Source organism: Rhamphochromis longiceps, linkage group LG5 (genome assembly GCF_057381845.1).
Source record: "Rhamphochromis longiceps isolate RC_006_pf linkage group LG5, R_longiceps_female_GT1.1, whole genome shotgun sequence".
NCBI lineage: Eukaryota > Metazoa > Chordata > Actinopteri > Cichliformes > Cichlidae > Rhamphochromis > Rhamphochromis longiceps.
In genome coordinates, this window is record NC_140561.1 from 34,059,737 (window position 1) to 34,079,773 (window position 20,037).

Genomic DNA, 20,037 nt, shown 5'->3' on the forward strand with positions numbered 1-20,037 from the left:
ATAGCTTTAGTCTGTACAGTGGCAAATCTAGTCTGTTGGTCCAAGTTCCAATACAAGGATTTAACTTAGGTGCTAGAACCTGCACTGGCTGCTTAGATTTTCATAATGAAAAAATATAGTTTTCAGTATCAAAAGCTAACAGACCTACATTACAAATGTGGAAAATACAATGAATACAAATGTGGAAAATACATGCACCAAACTACACATACATTGTAGCAATTTAGAATAGACTTCTAAATTTCATAAGTTAGCATTCACAACTTCTCATTTACCTTGAATGGATACTGCTTTCAACAGTACAAACAAGTATTGTTCAAGTTAGCTGGTGGTTAATCCACCTGTTCTACTGATGTCCTATAAAATGACAGGTAAAACCTTACTCTAGAAATGGGAGGGCAAGTTTATTATAAGTGTTAATGCTAGCTGCAAACATCTACGTTCTTTCAGCCTGCTACAATGGCTAACAGAGCTGGGCACACTTCTGCTAGCTAATATAACTAATGTTAAAAATCAGAGTAAGAAAAACCAAAAATGTGGTTCTGGTGAAAGTTCCATTATTTAAGTTTCTCTGGCCTCAGCGCCACTGATTGACCAGGACATTGTCACATGGTAGTTAATATATTTTTCACTAGCACAAGTATAAACGCCAGCAACTACGTTGAAGACTTAAGTTACATTGTAGGATCTACAAAGATTGATGGATTTAGCAACGCCAGGTTTCTCCAACTGTGCAAACTTTGCTTACTGCTGAAGTTTAAAGTACGTCAGTCTTCATCAGTCCCCCGCTGGCCTGGGCCAAGGCAGTTGTGTGCCCAACCTTTTAGCAAGCAGTGCCTCTTCAGTATCCCTATAGAGCAAAAACAGGTCAGTTTTCCTGCCATTGTGTTTGTAATCATAATTTATTACAGTGACCACACAGAAGAAGAAAATAACTATTTTCCTGAGTACCTCCATACATGAGTTCAGTCACACCGCAAATCATGACAAAGAGACTCAATGACTGTTTATATGAGATTCATTTGAAGCTATTTATTTTCATTGTCAAGGTGAAAAGCACCTCTATTAGAGTCAGTGTGTGGTTAACACAGTCTGTGGTTCAGTGTTTGTGTATAAACTCCTATTTATTACCTTTATTCTCACATACAGAATAAAGGATTCTTTGTAAATATATATTTGATCAAGATTTAAATAAATCAAAGCTTTTGTGGTATCCCAAACTATAGAACAGCGGTCCCCAACCTTTTTTGCGCCACGGACCGGTTTATGCCCGACAATAGTTTCACGGACCGGCCTTTAAGGAGTCGTTGATAAATACAACAAAATAAAAGTTGTACCGGTACTGAAAAATAGAAGATTTATTCATAACACACGTGAAAAGACCCAGGAAAACCGAGTTAATGATAAAAACGATAACAAAATAACGCTGAAAACCGATAAAAACCCTGAAAACCATACATTTCACACCTGAGCCTCTATTCTCGCGGCCCGGTACCAAACGACTCACGGACCGGTCCAAGGCCCGGGGGTTGGGGACCGCTGCTATAGAAGACAATTCTATATATAGGAAAGCTGTTAACTGGGGCTTCTCTTCTCCATTTATGCAATATACCCTGGGTTTCAAAATGTGTGGGAATTCTAGGTATGTCAATAATGACCTGCGTTATTGTTACAATAATAATAAATATTGTGTATAATGACAAAAGGTGAAATAGATTTGCAACACTAAAAGGGTTAAATATCTCCTTTTTTCCACAGGTTTACTTCTTTGAGGGTCCAGGTATCATTTTACATAGGGAACCTTTTTGCACATGCAACAACATAATGAATTACCCTTTGATAATGAATTGTCTCTAACATTTTTATTATCATTATCATTTTCTGGTCTTTTCTTTGCTTTTTGTATGGGGAGGGCAGTGGCTTCCACTGTGAGACACACACAGCAGGCGTAAAACTGAGAGCAGAGGAAAGAAACTACCATAAATGACAGCAACGGCATGATGAATGAAAAAAGTGCACATGGGGGAAATGGCTGCTCTTTTAGCTGTAAATGCTTCAGTGCATTAATCACAAGTCCTTTTAAGGACCATATTGGGAGGCAGGTGGGGTTGAGGTGACACAAACACACCCAACTGTCAGTTGAGAGATTGGATGTGCAAAGTTGTCTAGCACCACTTGCAGGTGTTTTTCACTCAGGCCTTGGTTATATTTAGGCACCAAAGTGGCTCAGCAAGGGAAAGGTTTGGTCTAAAATAGTTATTATTAAGCTTATACCTTAAACAATTGCACACATTCTAAAGATCACTTATCTAAAATTTAATAACACTATATGCGATAACAGCTTGTGCTACCAACAAGCCGGTGTTTAGTGTATCAACTAGTTATTAAATTTGCCCAGTTAGTGTTTGATTCTGTGAAGGTACTTGGAGCTATTTCACAAAATGACCTCATATAGCAGAGAGAGTAAATCAAAATAGAACAGGAACAGGCCCCATAATAAAAGCAAAGTGCTGAAAGACCCTAAAACAATGTCTACAGTCAAAGGGCAATAGTTTTATAACCCTCTTTGAGTTTGTTACAATAAAAATGTATACTACACATACGTTTAGTCCAGTGTTTAAATAAAGGTAGCCTATATGTCGGAGCAAGGAAAAAGTCCAGCCAAAGATGCTGACTGAAAATCCCAGATGGGGAAAAACAGCTCAGAGCTGCTTGGCTTTCCAATATTTCTAATGTTTCTTATCTTAATTTCACTTTCTAGAAATTTTTCTCAAAACTATTTGCAAAAAATGTGGTTTAATGAACCGTTTCTGATTTGTAAAGTGCAAATAAACAACACACTGTAGCCGGTGGTGAAAACACTATGTGCAATGTGATCGATTGCTGGTTTCTTGTAAACTTTGTGAAGTTTTTATTTGTTTATTCATGTAATCATATTTACCACAAGTGACTGTTTATTTGCATTGTTACTTCACTACAATAATTCAAATAACAAATAGTTTGATAGGCAGTTTAAGGTGTGTGGGTCAGGAAGTTGAGCGGGTCGTCCACTAATTGGAAGGTCAGTGGTTCGATCACTGGCTCTTCCTGTCAGCATGTCAAGGCATCCTCTAGCGAGATACTGAACCACAAATTGCAATGAGAATACAAATAATAAAGTGCTGTGTCAATGGGTGAATGAGACTTGCAGTAGAAAGCACTTTGAGTGCTCAGAGTAGAAAAGTGCTATGACTCGCCAAACCATTTACATCTTCGAGTTTAACATTTACAGAACTTAAAAAAAGACAAATCATTCAAGAAATCTAGAAATGTTGAAATTTTAGAAAGCATAAAAAAGTTTTACAAAATTAGACTTGAGCGTACTTTTTTACATGCTGCATCATGAAATGGTAACATAGGTCCAAAGAAAGGCATCAAGTTGTCTTTTTCTAATAATTCCTGTTTTGGGTTTTATTAAATTTGACCTTCCTTGTCATCATTTGATGCACCATAGGTACTCATTTATGAACTTAGATTAAAGACACAGTCTGAAAACTTTGAATGTCCCACAAAACAGGAGGGCAGACTAATGAATCATGAGAAGTCGTGCATATCTAATCACTTTAGCAGAGGACCATAATGGCTTATTGACCAATAGTGAAGTAAGACTGATGTTGCTTTGAAATATTTATAATTGCAAACTCTCCATGTCATCTTCACCACCATGTTTAATTTCAAAAAATATGTGTGAAAGAGATTGAAAAATCTTTAATTGGACCACGACACGCTGTTCCTATACAGCACACGCTCTGCATAAATATGTCGTGTGCATTTGAAGTTTACTGGGAATATGCAGCAGAGGTGCTTTGAACACAATATTTTGACTTTTTGCCCTTTTTAATGTTTGAGGCAAAGGAAGACTGTGACATTTTATGTTTGTTGAGGAACACAGCATGTCAACATTAAAGAACAAGAAATCGCACAGAATTTTAAAATAAACAAATATAGCCGTTCTCTTCTATTTTTTATATATATATATGTGTCTGTTGTGTGGGTAGCTTCATGTTGAAAACAAGAACAAAAATGTTCAGATATAAGCCATCAAGAATAAATACCCCCCCCCCCCCCCCCCAAAAAAGAGCAGACAGAAGCTCAGCATATAACCTGCCAGTTCTGATCAGTCTATTCAAGATCGTGTGTGTAAAGTCACGGACTGAAGGATGACATACAAGTAAAAGCCCTTTTTTAAGGGTCAGCGAATGTGACACTGTGTACTGCTTTGCGGTCTTCACGGTTTAAGGAAAATAATTCAGGGCCAAGGTAAACGGCTTGCCTCTTCTTTGCCACTCCATCCTCTGCAGTGCAATAACTTTGATGGTTGGATATTGATGATATCTTGGGGTCTTTATGAGGACATTCTGTATCTTTGTTATTAAGTGGCTTTTTATTGGATTGTGAGGCTTTATCTTGGGGCATTTTAAAGCACACAGCAGAGAAAGAGACCTGACCGCGGGATGCTTTCCATCATTTTCCCTTTATTTAAAAAAATGATGAATCACTTCTGTCAATTGTTGTGATGTATCAGTCATTTTTATATGAGTCTGGAGTGTCATCACACTACATGATATACCATTTTGCTGGAAGCCAGTTGGTAATTCGAAGCCAAAAAAATATAGTGGAAAAAAAAACAAAAAACCTCTGTCTTGATTTATCTTCAAAGGTGTGGCACCACCATTCATCATTAAGGGGCTTAGTTTCGTCTTTCATCTAGCCAAATCCATCCCTAAAACTTTACTCATTAGCTGCCAAGTTGATGAGGTGGCGGAAGACATATATGTGTGTTTCTACCACCATATGGTAGATGCATTCAAATGTTTCAGTGGACGTGTGAACCTCTGTAAGCACCATGTGGCTTCTTTTGTGTTTGTGGCTTTTTGTCATCATGCTAGAGCCACATTGATGTTTTGTTGGTTGCTTAAGTGTTTGTGATACATGATCAGCTGTGCAAAAAGGAGATTCTTTGGAAGGAAATTAATCTTTGGAACTTGTGCTTTGGAACAAGACACAGGGATGTGCTTGAGTTTATTTTGATTTGCAGCAGAAATATTGGAGCCTGATGGAACTTATTCAAGACTGTTTTCAGTTCTTTTTTTTTTTTTTGCTCTGCCATATAAAATCAAGTAGTGGTCCCTGTGAAGAGGAGCACTTGAGTGAAGAAACCGTCCACTCTGCAATGTCACCTTTTAATTCCTAGCAATCGTTTACCTCCTTCTCACTTTTATAAAGCTTTTCTACTGCAGAAGTTTTGACACGTAATTCCAGGAAAAGCAAATTTGTATTTAATATTAATGATGTTTGATGTTTCAGATTTAGTTTGGCTAATTTCAGTGCACACACTGACTTGCAGTAATGGCTTTCTCTGACACCTAAATGGACCAGAGTGTTGTTAATGTTTCTCATTCCATCTCTGCTCTCACTTTTAGAACTTTTTTTTAAACTAAAAACGCACTACTAATGTTGAATTAGTACTAAATTCGAACCATGCATCTTAGATTATATGGTCTGAATCATCACTTAAAATAAAAAAGGGAAAAAGAAAAACGTAATCATTTTAGTTTTTATTAGTTGGTTCAACACTTTAACATTTTTTGAGTTGTTACTCATTGTCTTTGTGGTTTACATACTTACAAGTGCAGACACCAAAATTCAATATGTCAAACTTTTAACCTCATGACACTACTGACCTTTCCTCCTCTTGTATTCTTTTTTTCTTTTGAATTTTCACTCTGAGGCAGTAAAACTAAATCGAAACCACCTGGACCTCGTGAAATAACCCGCTAAATTATTTAAGACTGAATATCATGGTCGGTTTTGATATTAGTCTATTTTAAACAAATCTGCAACCTTTTATTCACCCAAAGTTGTTTAGATTTCTCTAACTCCATCTTTTCTTACAGCCCACTCAGTCCTCCAGAAAGCTGTTTTAAAAGCTAAAAGATAAAGATAAAATGTTTATTATTCATGACCACCTACTCCTAATTCTACCTAATGAATTTTTAAAATTTCCTTACTCTGCCTATATAGTGTCAGTAATGGCTGCCGCTAGAGATGTGAGAGTTGGTACTGTGGCTTGTGATCATGATTCCTTAAGGGAAAGGACCTCCTGTTATACAAGTGAGCCTTTAATAGGATGTTTCAAAGTGATATTATTGCATAACTTACCTGATAAAGTGAAAGTATATTTTTTGCCATAGCATGCTTCCGATCCTTCATCTTAATCAGCTACAATGCAAACTAAAACTGCAAAAAATATGTATACACGGGGCAGGTGGTGGGATTACTCTGGCTACCTGTGACATAACAAGAGGTTTAAAAACGGTTTGCTATAGAATCACAAAGTCACAGTGGGAGGCCCTGAGCACGAGGATGGCAGGAACAACTGTACATTTAATCCATCCACCATTAATGTCATCCTATAATACCACAGAACAAGACCAGCAAAGCTGATGTCAAGAAATGTAACAGTTATCTATCTAACACTGATGTAAACCAGTTTAAAAGATGGAAGGAAATACTAACTTTGTACTTTTAACATGTATTTTTTTTTTATTGCAGCACTCAATAATAAACTGGTAGTGGAACCCTAAATCGGCACTCGATAATCAAAACTTTGAGAACCCCAGCTCTCGCTTAAATTGAAGAGTGAGAATTTTGTAGTTTCACAGCACAAACCCTCCCACCCCTTAATCTGTTCCAAAACAAATGTTTCTTTAGTTTCCAGAATTGCAACATTTGCTCAGGAGATTGCAAAAAGTTTAAATTTTGGTGGATGCACTTGGAGGTATGTGGTTTCTATTTTTGTACAAAAAGTGTTCTTGGGTTTAGTTTTAGGGATGCATCGAATGTGACTTACTGCAAAAAGTGACCCCTTTTATCTGGATGATGGTCCCAAAATATCTACATATTCAGTTCACATTAATGTAAAACAGCAAATCCCGAGAATAAAGAAAAAAAATAGAAGAACAAAGTGTTTGGAAAAAATTTGATGCCTGGTGATAAATTTAACACACAATATTGCAGAAGGAACCACACTGCATTTAAGTGCATTTTTATAACCAGCGTTTGTGGCTCTTGTTAAAACTAATGCAGTCTGATGCATAAGCCCTGCAAGTAAATCCTTCCTTTATTACTATACATTTAAATACTTATTGTTTGAGTGCTGCTTGTATTGGTGGATGTGGTGGTACTGAGTTGTTTTGGATTATGCCAGAACTTTCTTGTTTTTATATCATTTATATTGTATTGATGTAAATGGGGTGGACGAGAGAGAGTTGTACATAGAAGTAAAACAAATTACACAATAGGTTTATTTATTTACTTTACAAAATTTAATTAATTCATTATGGAAATATATCTGTGATAGAAACAAAAACAAAAGCAGTTCTCCCTTGTGTTAGCTACTCATTAGCTTTCTGTGACTGGACCTAAATTAAAAATGTTGTTTTTTGTTTTTCAACATGAATTTCACACTTTCATGTCCGTGAACACAACTTTTAATCAGGCTATATCAGTCCATATATACATTTCACAGATTTTCACACATCATTTGTATGATTTGTAAGATCATAATTCAATACAAAAGTGTTGCTTGATTAGGTTTAGGCATTAAACACAACTAGGTTGGAGCTGGGCAAAAACCCCCGCTTGTTTATGTTTATAAAAATGTCTTAATTTGTGTTAAAATACAACATTGCTGCTCCTGGTTCCCATAGTAACACTTCCCTGCTTTCTCTACAAAGATACAAAAAGTACATGCTTCTGATATGAAATATATTTCCTATTGAAATACATTACATACAAATTTGTGTTCACTGACACAAAATTGTAAGACAGCGGTCCCCAACCTTTTTTGCGCCACGGACCGGTTTATGCCCGACAATATTTTCACGGACTGGCCTTTAAGGTGTCGCGGATAAATACAACAAAATAAAACTAGTACCGGTACCGAAAAAAAGAAAATTTATTCATAACACACGTGAAAAGACCCAGGAAAACCGAGTAAACGATAAAAACGATAACAAAATAACGCTGAAAACCGATAAAAACCCAGAAAACCATACATTTCACACCTGAGCCTCAACTCTCACGGCCCGGTACCAAACGACTCACGGACCGGTACCGGTCCGAGGCCCGGGGGTTGGGAACCGCTGTTGTAAGAATTTGTTTTCATGAATATGAAAAAAAAAGATTAATTTTGTGAGTGCTGCCTATTTGGTGGTGAAGCACAAAGAAAGCTGAGAGCCACTGATGACACCAACTTCTAGCCTAACAAAAAGTCTGCCTTTGTAAGTTTAAGATGTTCTTTCCTTAAAATTAAATCAATAAAAAATGAAAGCACTACTCTGTAATCTTGTAGTTTTGACTCATTTTTCCATATGAGAATGTTTGCTTTTGCAAGGAAACACTCTTAGTGGCAGGTGATTTAACTAAACCCAATGGGTCGAACAGGTGGCTATCCCAGTTGGCAGGGTTGGAGGAAATCTTTGCCTTTTCACACATCATTATTGTGTGTGTGTGTGTGTGTGTGTGTGTGTGTGTGTGTGTGTGTGTGTGTGTGTGTGCGCGTGCGTGCGTGTGTCTGTAATGCAGTGCAGTCAACACTCGATAGCCTCCTCAGTGGTTTGAATGACACGCTTCCCTAGGAACGGTGGGGGGCAGAACCATATCAGTCAGTGATGGATGGTGGGAGGGTGTTTTCAATGATGGATCTGTAGGTCTATACCAGGAGTGACTGTGACATACTGAGCTGCCAAAATGCTTTGGTGTAAAGCATCCTCTGTGGTCAGATTTGAGATATCCTCATCCTCTCCACTCAGTGTTCACATCACTGATTACAGGTAGAGATCATGTCAAGTCCTTCTTGTCCTGGATTGAGAGTCTTGTTGTTTTTGGCTCACTAAAACAGCAGTCAGTCCTCTTATGTGTCATCGAAAGACCCGGTTGTGTTTTCTACAAGCTTCAGCAGCTTGAATAAAGGGTCACTCGAGGTGCCGTCTTTGGAGCACACAGAAAGCAGAGCAGAGAGATAGAGACCCAGATAGCAGAGAGTCGATTCCTCACACACTGTGTCATAAGGTCTTTAACAGATGAGGGGGTGCTATGTTTAGCACAGATGACAAGTGCTCTAAAGAAACTTGGAGCATCGTGATAGAGTTTGCACTTTCAGCACGCACTACCTCACTTTGCAATTTGATTCTTCATGTTAACATTAACTGTAAGGGCTTTTTTTTGGTAGGTGTCACAATGTGATTGAATGTGTTATGTTTTTACTTTGAATTTATCTTGATAAAAGAGACATTTCACTGCATTGGATCATGCATGCAAACTAAGATGAAAAGAGTACTGAATGTCATACTCAAATAGAAGACCTGATGATCAGAAAATTAAAGACTTATACTAATCAATTTAAGATCTTTCTGTTAATCATGTCTTGCTTTGTAGACATCACTATCTGCTTGCTTCCACCATTTGTGTCAAAATGGTGACCCGCTCAAGTTAAATGAGTTGGCAGCTTGACCCTTAGGGAATAGTTCAGAGTGCACACCCCTTGTCAGGCTTGTGCCCAAACATGCTCCTGACATGATGCACCACCCTTGTGCTTGGACATTGTGGACTGAAAACTGCTGTTTGGTCTCTGAGTTGTAAGCATAACATCCAGCTCTTATTATCAGCAATGATCTTTAAGAGACGTGAAAGTTGGGGCAATTTTACACAGAATTTGTTGCTCACTGTACATATTTTTAGGTATATCATGAAAATGCAGATGCGGTTGTGAAGTAGCCTGTGGAAAATTATAAAGATAGCAGGACAGCTGGAAGCAGTACAGAAGAGCACAGGAACACAAGAAGGAGAGAGAGGTCAGATTCTAATTATTCATGACTGGGAGGAATCAGACATTTTTCTTGATGATGGACATTTCTGCATTTAAAATGTTGTGTACCAAACAATACAAATTCATTAACATAATATATCATTATTTTAGGTTTTCAAATCAAACTGAAAAGTTGCTTTTACCAGTGTAAATCTGGAGTAGGATTAAAATGCAGTAACCATGAAAGAAACAAGTACGGCGTCCTGAATGTATTAGAGAATATTAGTCTGTCTTTTTTTGCATTTTCTTAAATTTTGAATCACATTTAAAAATCCATTAAAAACCAGTTTCTCTCTATTTAATCTTCTAAAATATGTATATTTATAAAAGGTTCTCTAAGATTTGTACAGTGCAAAGGCTTGTTTTCACCTTAATGATTTTTAAAACAAATCTTGTTTTGTTGTGTATACCTGCCCCAAAATGCCTCTGAAAATTGAAAATAATATAAAAGGAAGGAGAGCCATCTGCCAGAAAGCCCTAAAGGCAAACTTCTCAGACTAGCAAAGCAAAGTACATGCATTCAGCTGCTTTAAACCATACAGTATGTACGGGCAATATTTTAAGCTGGAGTACATATGCTGGCTGTAGCACTGATACATTATCACCGACTGCCATAAACAGAAACAACATCCACTTACGTTCTGAAACAATAAACAGTATTAAATGTTTCTGCACTGTGACAACTTGATTTAGTCGCCATTATTGTTGGGGTTAATTGACTTCCTCCTTCATACACTGGGAAAAAAAATGAACAGCTCATTATGAGGTTCTGCCACAGGTTTAAATAACATTTAAAAGTTCTCCAAGTTCAGTTTTTCTTACATCACAAAGCAGATTTTCTTTTAGGAACTTTTCAAAAAAAAAAAAAAAAAACTAACAAACTGGAATTCATCCAAGAAACTGTTATCATATATGAAACCATAAGTAAATAAAAAATAACCTTTAGCTTTTCTTTTACAGACAAATGTGCCTTTTTTTTCAAAATGTCTTTGACATTTTGTTTATTATAAATAAACAAAATATCCCACTCAGTGAGGTCATTTGTCTCATCAATTGCAGACAAAATCGAAGTGATCTTGTTGAGCTAATCTGAGCATTCAAAGCAGAAATATGGTGGAAAAATCAATAACTGGCAAATCTTTCAACCGTGCATACACCAAACACCCACATACCCCAAGTGTGCAAACTAGCATTTTTCAACTATTTGGCATTCTCATGTGTGGTAGTCAAATTCACCTTTTGCATTTTAACATCCATGGTTTTGATTTTAGAGTTCTTTCCTTTTGCAGCCTTGCCTCTCATAAGATAAACTCACATCCATTTGTCAAGTTTGTCTGACTTTTAGTTCTTAGACCAAGTGGGTCAAAAGTCGTATCCCTATACTTTCAGATTGAATAATGCTGTATATGTTTGAGCATTGCATTTTCAGTTCTACATTAAAATCATGTGTGCAGCAAAACCAAACCTCTTTCACAGCTAGGAGCCCTTGCAATTTTTATGGAAATTTGGTAAGACTGTTTTACATATTTCATTACGGTGTTTAAAATTATAACTGTTTCACTGTGTAAACAGTTACTCAGTCATTAAGCATCCATTTTCACTGCTTCTACCAACTGTATACCATTCCCGCAAAAGGAAAGATACAAAAAAATTGAAACTGGCTGCCGTTATCACAAATCATCAAACTTTGTCAGCTAATACTAAACATGAAAGTGTAACATTTGGTTTATATAATCAAACTTGCTGGACAGCATTTCATAAATGAAACCAGTTTTACTGTATTTTTGGCATCTTTGGAACATAGTATTTTTTTCCCCAGTTCAACTGAATTTTGTTGATTTCATTTAGTGCCATTTCACAGTAATAGTCATGTCTTTCTAGTGCTTTATGTTAGTAAAGATCACGCAGCATTAGAGAATCTCACTTCATCCCCTGTGAGCAAGCCCTCGGCGATTATACCACAAGTAAGCCTGGCCTTTGAGAACAAAGTGCTCTATTGGGATAATATGGTCTTCTTAAGCATATAATGGGGCCTGCTAATTCAGAATTTTGTATATGAAATAAAGGATTTAGAATTAATTTCTGGATTTAACATGGAACCAGTGATATGGGGAGATATGATCTCTTACTCGTCCCCGTTAATGCTGAAGTGAACTAAACTGAAGGCTTTTCTGAGACAGTGGGCTAATAACTAACAAGAATAGTCTTGCCTACAAGAAAAAAAAATGCATGAACTAATTTTTTTCTTTTAGGCAAGACTTCTTTTGATGTTTGAGGACAAACATCTTGAAACTACTGCCTCACCTGAAACAGTCACATCACCAACAGGTTCGTCTCAGTTCACAAATTCTTTTTGAGAAGTCGCCATAACTTGACTAAAGATGAGGTAGGCAGCAGAGAGACTTGGGCTCCCCAGAGTGATCTGCATGATTGAAGCATGGTGATGTCAGTCCCTGTGGAAGACAAAGCAGGATGAGCTCGGTGTTATTGGCTTTGGCTTCTCTCAATTCAGTCGAATGTCAAAATATTAAAGGTCAAATCTGAGAGATGGAAATATTATGAAAAGGTCTAAAGCATGCTCTGAGTTTTTATCACCAGTCTCTTGGGACTGAACATTTGACAGTACGGTGACACTGCACGGCTGAAATTAAGTAGCATTATTTGGAGTCACAGTTTACCATTTTGGCTCAATTAAACCCATTATAGCTAGACAGTGTATCAGAATAAGCAAGTCTAAGAAAAATAATGGCGATAATGAAATAATTCCCACTAATATACTGTCCCTTTATATACTAATGCATCAGTCTGAATCATAGCCAAATATCCCTGTTGTATCCAGTGCTACGTTGTTGTTCATTCCCTCAGCGGTGAGAATATGTTTTGTTATTTCATTATACAGGAATTGGTTTTCTATTCAGAAGGCTCAACTATTTGCTGCTCCACTTACCCTGACAGTAACAAAGTGAAACTTTAATCTCCCCTCAGTGTCAACAGCAGCTGATAGCAATTACGGAGAAAGCCTGGATACTGAAGTGGTGCGTTTGACTCAAAGAGTTGACCCACATCTCTCACTGAAAATTTAACTGAGTCCTCTTTATGTTTGCAGCCGCTGTCCAAGCCCAAATTTCTTTTCTGGCCCTAAATTGAATTAAGGAGCTACGCCACTGAAACAGTAACACAATTGTCTGGATCTGTGCAGATTTCAGCATGCAAATCAAAACATTATAGATATTGTTTTTCTTCACATCCTAGTCCCATACTAAGTGGCCATTTTATAGTTAAACAATGCAAATTAGATGTTGTAATTTTGTGTAAATTTAATCTGCATGAAGCTGGAGGAGAAAACTGCAGGCATTATCTCTGCCTGAATGTAGTGAGCACACTGCTGTTTTACCTACTGACACTTAAGTATAATGCAGCCTTTGCTGTGCTGCAGTCAACACACAAAGCTCCTGCTGTGTAAGAGTGAGGAGCTGTTGCACTGCAAGCTTTGCTTTCTCTGACAAAGAGCGAAACAATGGTGGAGCCCACTGTTCGTCGAGTACAAAAGCAGACTTCGAAGTGTTCAGTCTTTTCAAGCGTGCAATTATTATGTCTGTTTAAGTTTACGTTAATACTAGAACTGTTCAATCTTCATTATGTTGCTTAACACAAGTTAAAATTGAGCATGCTTTTTGTAAATGTGCTGAAAAATATCAGCTAATCAGATGAGGAATTTAACGTTGTTTCACTTTGCAACAATCCTGCTATGGAGAGCTGTATGTCTGTCATGAGGAACCAAAAGACAAAGTACACAATATGTCCTTACAAATGTCACTTAGCCAATATAGAGTAAATGCTTTAAGAGCAAAAAAATGTTTTTTAATTACTCAATTCCTTCCACCTGATCTATTGATCTAAATAGTGTCACATTGTCACTGATACTTGTTCTGTTCTGTGCTGCCTTTCCTGGAGCACTTCCCTACCTCCAGCTTTCCACATAGGCACATGTGAGGCATATATTCAAAATCCCTGAAGAGAGAGTTACTACCAAATTTAAATTAGTACATATAGAAAAAAACAATCTTCTGTTGACTGTAGTAGTCTAGACTAAAAAGATTTGGCTTGTAGCTAAATATTTATAGGCAGTGATACACTGCAAAATGCATAGTGTGTATCCCCGAGGCCTCAAACATTAGACATTTGGAGAGCATTTTTCTTTTCATTTTCCAGTTTTTACATTTAAAATCTTCATTAAAAAAAATATACCTATGTTTACCAGCTAGCTTTTCCTCTGCCTTTAGTTACACATTACTGCACATCTTAATGCCCTACCACTGCTGGTAAAGCTGTTCTGTGGAAGAATCTAAAATCATTGTCAGGACTGTGTATCACATCACCTCTGTGTGTGCACTTGTGTGCTATTATGTGTAGGAACAAGATAAACTAAACTCAAACAGAAGTCAAATTGAAGTACTCCATAATGGTACCACAGCAGAAAACTCCAGTGTATCTGGAACTGATGATCAAAATGTTGCTATTTCAATTACAGATTTTTTTGTTGTTTTATAAATGATATGTAATATGAAAAATACTTATTTTCTACTAGATTAATTATGCTATTGACTTTGTAGTCTATTATATGTCTGCACTCATACCATAGATCACAAAAATTGAGCTCATGCAATGTTGAAAGTCAGCATTCTTCAGATAGAAAATTAGAATGCCAAGTAGTACAGCTAAACTATCTCTTTCCATCTATTTTTTCCATATGCAGCGTGATTGAAACAGATGCTCTGCATTTGGGCCACACTGCGGGTTGCAAGGATCTGTCAGGTGTCTGAATTACAGATGCAAATATAGTCAGCTACTTTGCATGCCAGCATCATTTGCTCAGAAAAATACTGCACCTACACCTCGGGTCCCAATATTATCATCATTAAGTTGCTCCTCATCTCAACAGGATGCTCAACAACGAAAACAGTTGAGATAAATATGGCACCACACAGTCACTAAAAGGTCTTAAATGATGCTGGAAAACATAAAGGGAGGAAACACCAATTTTCTCTGCCAGATTATAATTTTAGCGTAGCACTTAGGATCTGAGGTAATGTTAGGATGTTTGAAAATGTTGCTATCCAGAGTCTTGACCTAAATAGGCAAGAGTCTAAATTCTAAATCAAGTAACTTATAGATGCCTATCTGCAGGTGTAGTCCAACTAAATATCTAAGCCTAAAATTGTTATTTACATACATATATATAATATGTCATGTGTTTTTTGTTTTGCAATGAATTCTAGAGGACTGACATTCAACTCAATAGTAAGTGCAGTTTCTGCAGGCAGACTTTCTTTTTATAGTCAGATTACCATGTGTCGCTGGGATGTGAATCACACTGAAATCATTAAGTTCTATCACATTCACAGCTAGCTTTCCCACTGCTTTCACAAACTCAGGTGCTTAATGCTAAGAGCGCAAGTTCAGGTAAAAAAAAAAAAAAAATCCTGGTCAAGATGAAAACCTTTACACATCTTTGTTAGCGACAAGCAACAAGCCAGTAAAACAGAAACTGACAGATTGTCAGAGTGACATGGTGTGACAGAAATCTGCTATTTCTGGTCTCTGAATATACCAGTTAATAGTCACAACAATTAAACAGCTTTGCACTCTGCAGAGTTCTCGGGAGAGAACACGTTGGGTGTCAAAGCTGAGAAAGTCACATGCCAAGCAAGCAAGTATGCTTATTCACTTGTGATTTATTTCCTCCTTCAAATAACAATGCACCTAAAATGCACCTTTGTTCATTTCAGATGCAAGGTAAATAATGAGATTCTTTAGATCTTAATCCATTCATCGTGATGTGCATACTTATGAGCTTTCCCATATTCAGCAGGCCACCCAGGATGTATTTTGTCGATATAATTTGAACAAACCCTTGATGTTTTTGATGTAGTGCAGGTTCATGTTACTGGTTCAGAGGGTTTCTATTTTTTCTCCATCTGTCTGTCCATCTACTTGTCTATCTGGGAGATGTTATATGAGTTGGAGCAAGAAAAGGAAATATGAAATTAATTGGTTTGTTATTTCAATAACAAATAAACAACATAACTACCCCTACACAGATGAGGGTTAATTTTACTGAACTGTTTTCTTATTTAAAAGGAAAAGTAACTGCAGTATAATAGTAATAATAATAATAATAATAATAATAATAATGACTGTTTCCAAGGAGACTTTTGTGTCGTTTTTTATCCCCACATAAGTTTGATCAGTAATATATTATGGTTGACAAAGTAAGCTTTCAAAGATTCCAGTCTATGAATACACTCTGCTCCATTATAACATATTCCATTATTTCATGTTTTCCCTCACAAGTGCTTGCTCAGGAAATCATTTTAAAGTACTGGTACAAAAGCGAAGTACCTCGTTGAGTCTGGCCTCTAACCTATCCTCAAGAATAGATTTCAAACCAAGCTAAGGTATCTTAGACATGCATGGATAAGGCTGCTGTAGATGGGACTGAAAAGACCACAAACAAACGCCATGTACCAACATGTATTTTTGGCCTGCTGTGTTTCTTTTGATAGCTTAAAAGAAACCAACCCTCTTCACCTCAGATTTGGCCTCAGATGAGCGTCACATATTCAGAGTTTTTGTGTTTTTTGTTTTTTTTTATTTCGCAATACAAAAATGTACACATGCCATCGCTTTAGGAAGTATTCAGTATTGTTTTAACAATTTTAAGTCTATAATATTGGATTTTTCCCCTTCTCTGTCAGTTCAGACTTAAGAACCCATGATAAAAGTAACCAGCGTTGCAGCAGTTACAGCTTACACTAGCAGTCTGCTTGGGTAAGTCTCTACAGGCTTTGCAAACCTGGATTTGGACAGTTTATCCCATTCCTCCTGGCAGAGCCTGTGAAAGCTTCAGAGAACTGCTGTCTTCAGGTCTCCCTACAGATGTTCTGTGAAGTTAAAGTTTATACTTTGGCTGGGCCATTCACAAATTGTCATGACTTCCCCTAAAGCCACTGCACAGTTATCTTACCTTCTTTTTGTTTGCTGTTGCAATGTAGTTGGTTGCATTTTTATTCCCCCCACTTCTGACCAGTTTTTGTTTTTCTGCTGTTGAGAAGGATTCAAGAAGGTGATATTGCCTCTACCATGTTTCACCCATTATCCAACCTGAAACATGAAAACAAATAAATTAGGAAATAAAGGAAAATCTAAAATGAAACAATGCAACATAAGCTTGTTGTCATAGTAGTATAATTAAAGCAGAAAAGAGAACAAAAACACCAAAGCTAATTGTTATAGAGGTCACGATGTGTTCTGATTATGATGTGATGCAGGTAAGCAGGTTGATAAACTGCTTCAATTTTTAGCTCCCAAAGGATTTATCTTTAGTTTAGTTCAGCGTGTGAAGTTTTTACAAAATTTTGACTAAACTTAATAGAGGACCTGCTCAGGAGATAGAACAAGTCATCTACTAATTGGAAGTTTAACAGGTTGATTCCTGGCTGACCAGTTTTGCATGATCACATTTCAAGGCAAGGGGTGCATGGTACATACTATCCCAATAACTAAGGCATTTTCAAACATAAATCATAATGCATACTTACTAGTTTCACCTTCCAGATTCTTCTTACTAACTACCCATGAACATGCCGTACCTATGTTTTTTTTTTTGTTTGTTTGTTTTTTGTTTGTCGAATATGTATTTGTATTTACAATGCCAAGGTTGATCTGCAGCCACTGGTGAGTGGAGACAAGTTCTTCATTTTTATTGATATACTGTAATGTAAAGAAGGGCGTTAGGCCACTCTGGTGTTCATCATGTTGGGAGGACATTGCCTTTAAGTCAGATGTTTTCATTTCAAGGGTTATCTGTGTGTGCGTGCGCCTACAGGTCTGTCAGTGATAATGAAATGCTGCATGTGGCAAAGAAGTATCTGGAGGGAAACAGTGCTGTTTTCATTAGGCTCATGTTTCACTGAGTGCACCTTCTCCTCATTTTGTTCAGAGACACAAAAACATGACGACAGATCCTCATCAAAAAGGCACACTGTGTATCATTACCAGGAAACACCTCTGCCGTCTGTCTGTTTTGTTCAGTGTGACCCATAGGGATGAAAAATTCCATTTACACAAACACAGTTTATCTATCACAACAACTGACATGGTGAAATCCCTGAAAACAGCCTCTTGTGTTGAGAAACACAACACCAGCTAAGAGTAAGTCTTATATAAAATTATGGTCACTCAAGAAAAGCTTCTTGCTTTAGCTCACCTATATGTTTTATTTTATTTTTTTGTGTGTGTGTATTGTTTTTCTTGGTGCACACATCAGTGAAATCGTTGATCGAGTTGGAGCAGAAAAATTTGCATCTTGCACATCTGCTTTGCTACTGGAAACTGATTTTCCCGGAGGAACCCACCCGAGGGATTAATAAAGTTTCATCTAATCTAATCTAATCTAATCTAATGCTTGTAAAACCTTATACACTGTACCCCATGTACAATACTTCAGTTATTTATTTTTATATCATTTTCTATCATGCTTAGCTGTAGAAGCTAGAGCCAAGCATGGACATTCTGTGGTACACAAATATACCAGCAAGTGACCCATGCTGAAATGTGTGACATACTCATGATCTCAATTTATATTCTGGCCAGCCTACGGTAGCATAAGGGACTAGTGATGCTGGGTATTATAAATGGATCAGCAGGGTGTTGTTTGATAACTGTCTAAAGAGAAATAACTTGAATAACTTGAATCTCAGCTCCAATTGGTAATGGAAAAAAATGGTGTATTGGTGCTTCAATTTCAATGACTACATGAAGACATTCACAAAATTGGGCTACTATCATAAGGATGCATGACAAACAAAATGATTTATGCCAGACTACTATATCTAGAAAGTTGCATCAACATATTGAGCCGCGATCGTGACTCAAGAGTTGGGCGTTCGTCTTGTAATCGGAAGGTTCGAGCCCCGGCTCCGACAGTCTCGGTCGTTGTGTTCTTGGGCAAGACACTTCACCCGTTGCCTACTGGTGGTGGTCAGAGGGCCCGGTGGCGCCAGTGTCTGGCAGCCTCGCCTCTGTCAGTGCGCCCCAGGGTGGCTGTGACTACACTGTAGCTTGCTATCACCAGTGTGTGAATGCGTGTGTGAATGGGTGGATGATTGTGTATAGTGTAAAGCGCTTTGGGGTTCTTAGGACCAAGTAAAGCGCTATACAAATACAGACCATTTACCATTTTTATTCAGAACATTGCTGTTACATTGAGACCAAGATCAAGTGGCTGATATGACTTGAGTTTTCACACATTTGTATCGATTCCTCGTTTTAAATGAGTGGCTGTGAAATGATTCCAATTAGCACTGAATGGTTCAGGCTACAATACATTCCTGTTCTTCTGAAGGTCTGTTTACTGTCCCTTAGTCAAAACTAAAAGTGGATAAGCAGTATTCAGTTTTTATGTACAATAAACTTGTCTATAAACTCTAGGGCAAGTGCCCTTTATTAAATTAAATTGTTTATTCTTTAAATATGTCACTTACTTTTATTGTGTTTTTTTTTTATTGTACTCTTTTTAAATCCTATCTGTGTCTGCTATTACTGTATAGCTTTGAGCTTCTTTTATATCTTGTCCTAATGCCTTTTATGTCTTATGTAAAGCACTTTGATCCCCTTGTAGTTGAAAAGCACACACAAGTAAGTGTGCATTGCTTTGCCTTGATACTGTTCACTTCAATCCCACAACTCCTTTTACTAGAAGCTCCTTCAAGCTTATTTTATTATTACTTCTTTTTGTGCAGATACCCCAGGTGAGCTATGCCTCCACAGCTCCAGAGCTAAGTGACAACACCCGCTATGACTTCTTCTCCCGAGTGGTGCCTCCTGATACCTACCAGGCCCAGGCCATGGTAGATATTGTGAAGTATATGCGCTGGAACTATGTTTCCACAGTGGCCTCAGAGGGGAACTATGGCGAGAGCGGTGTTGATGCTTTCATTCAGAAGTCTCGGGAGGATGGTGAGTACACTTGGCCTTGTACATCATTACTGCATAACTTGCACACCAATGTGGGAAGGTGTCACCTATTTGAGCTTGCTGCACTGATGAATGATATATCTCAGTGA

General features: G+C 37.3%; 1 protein-coding gene across 3 annotated transcripts in view; it reads left to right on the forward strand.

Annotated features, from left to right (window-relative positions):
- The window catches only part of LOC146670422 (metabotropic glutamate receptor 4-like), a 198,278-nt gene that overhangs the window by 95,845 nt on the left and 82,396 nt on the right, over nucleotides 1–20,037 (forward strand). For all 3 annotated transcript variants that reach the window (XR_014911783.1, XR_014911784.1, XM_085407328.1), the window contains exon 3: nucleotides 19,714–19,930. Coding sequence is in view for 1 of the 3 variants with exons in the window: in XM_085407328.1 (XP_085263454.1) it covers nucleotides 19,714–19,930 (217 nt within the window). In the remaining 2 variants the exon portion in view is untranslated. The remainder of the gene's footprint in view (nucleotides 1–19,713; nucleotides 19,931–20,037) is intronic.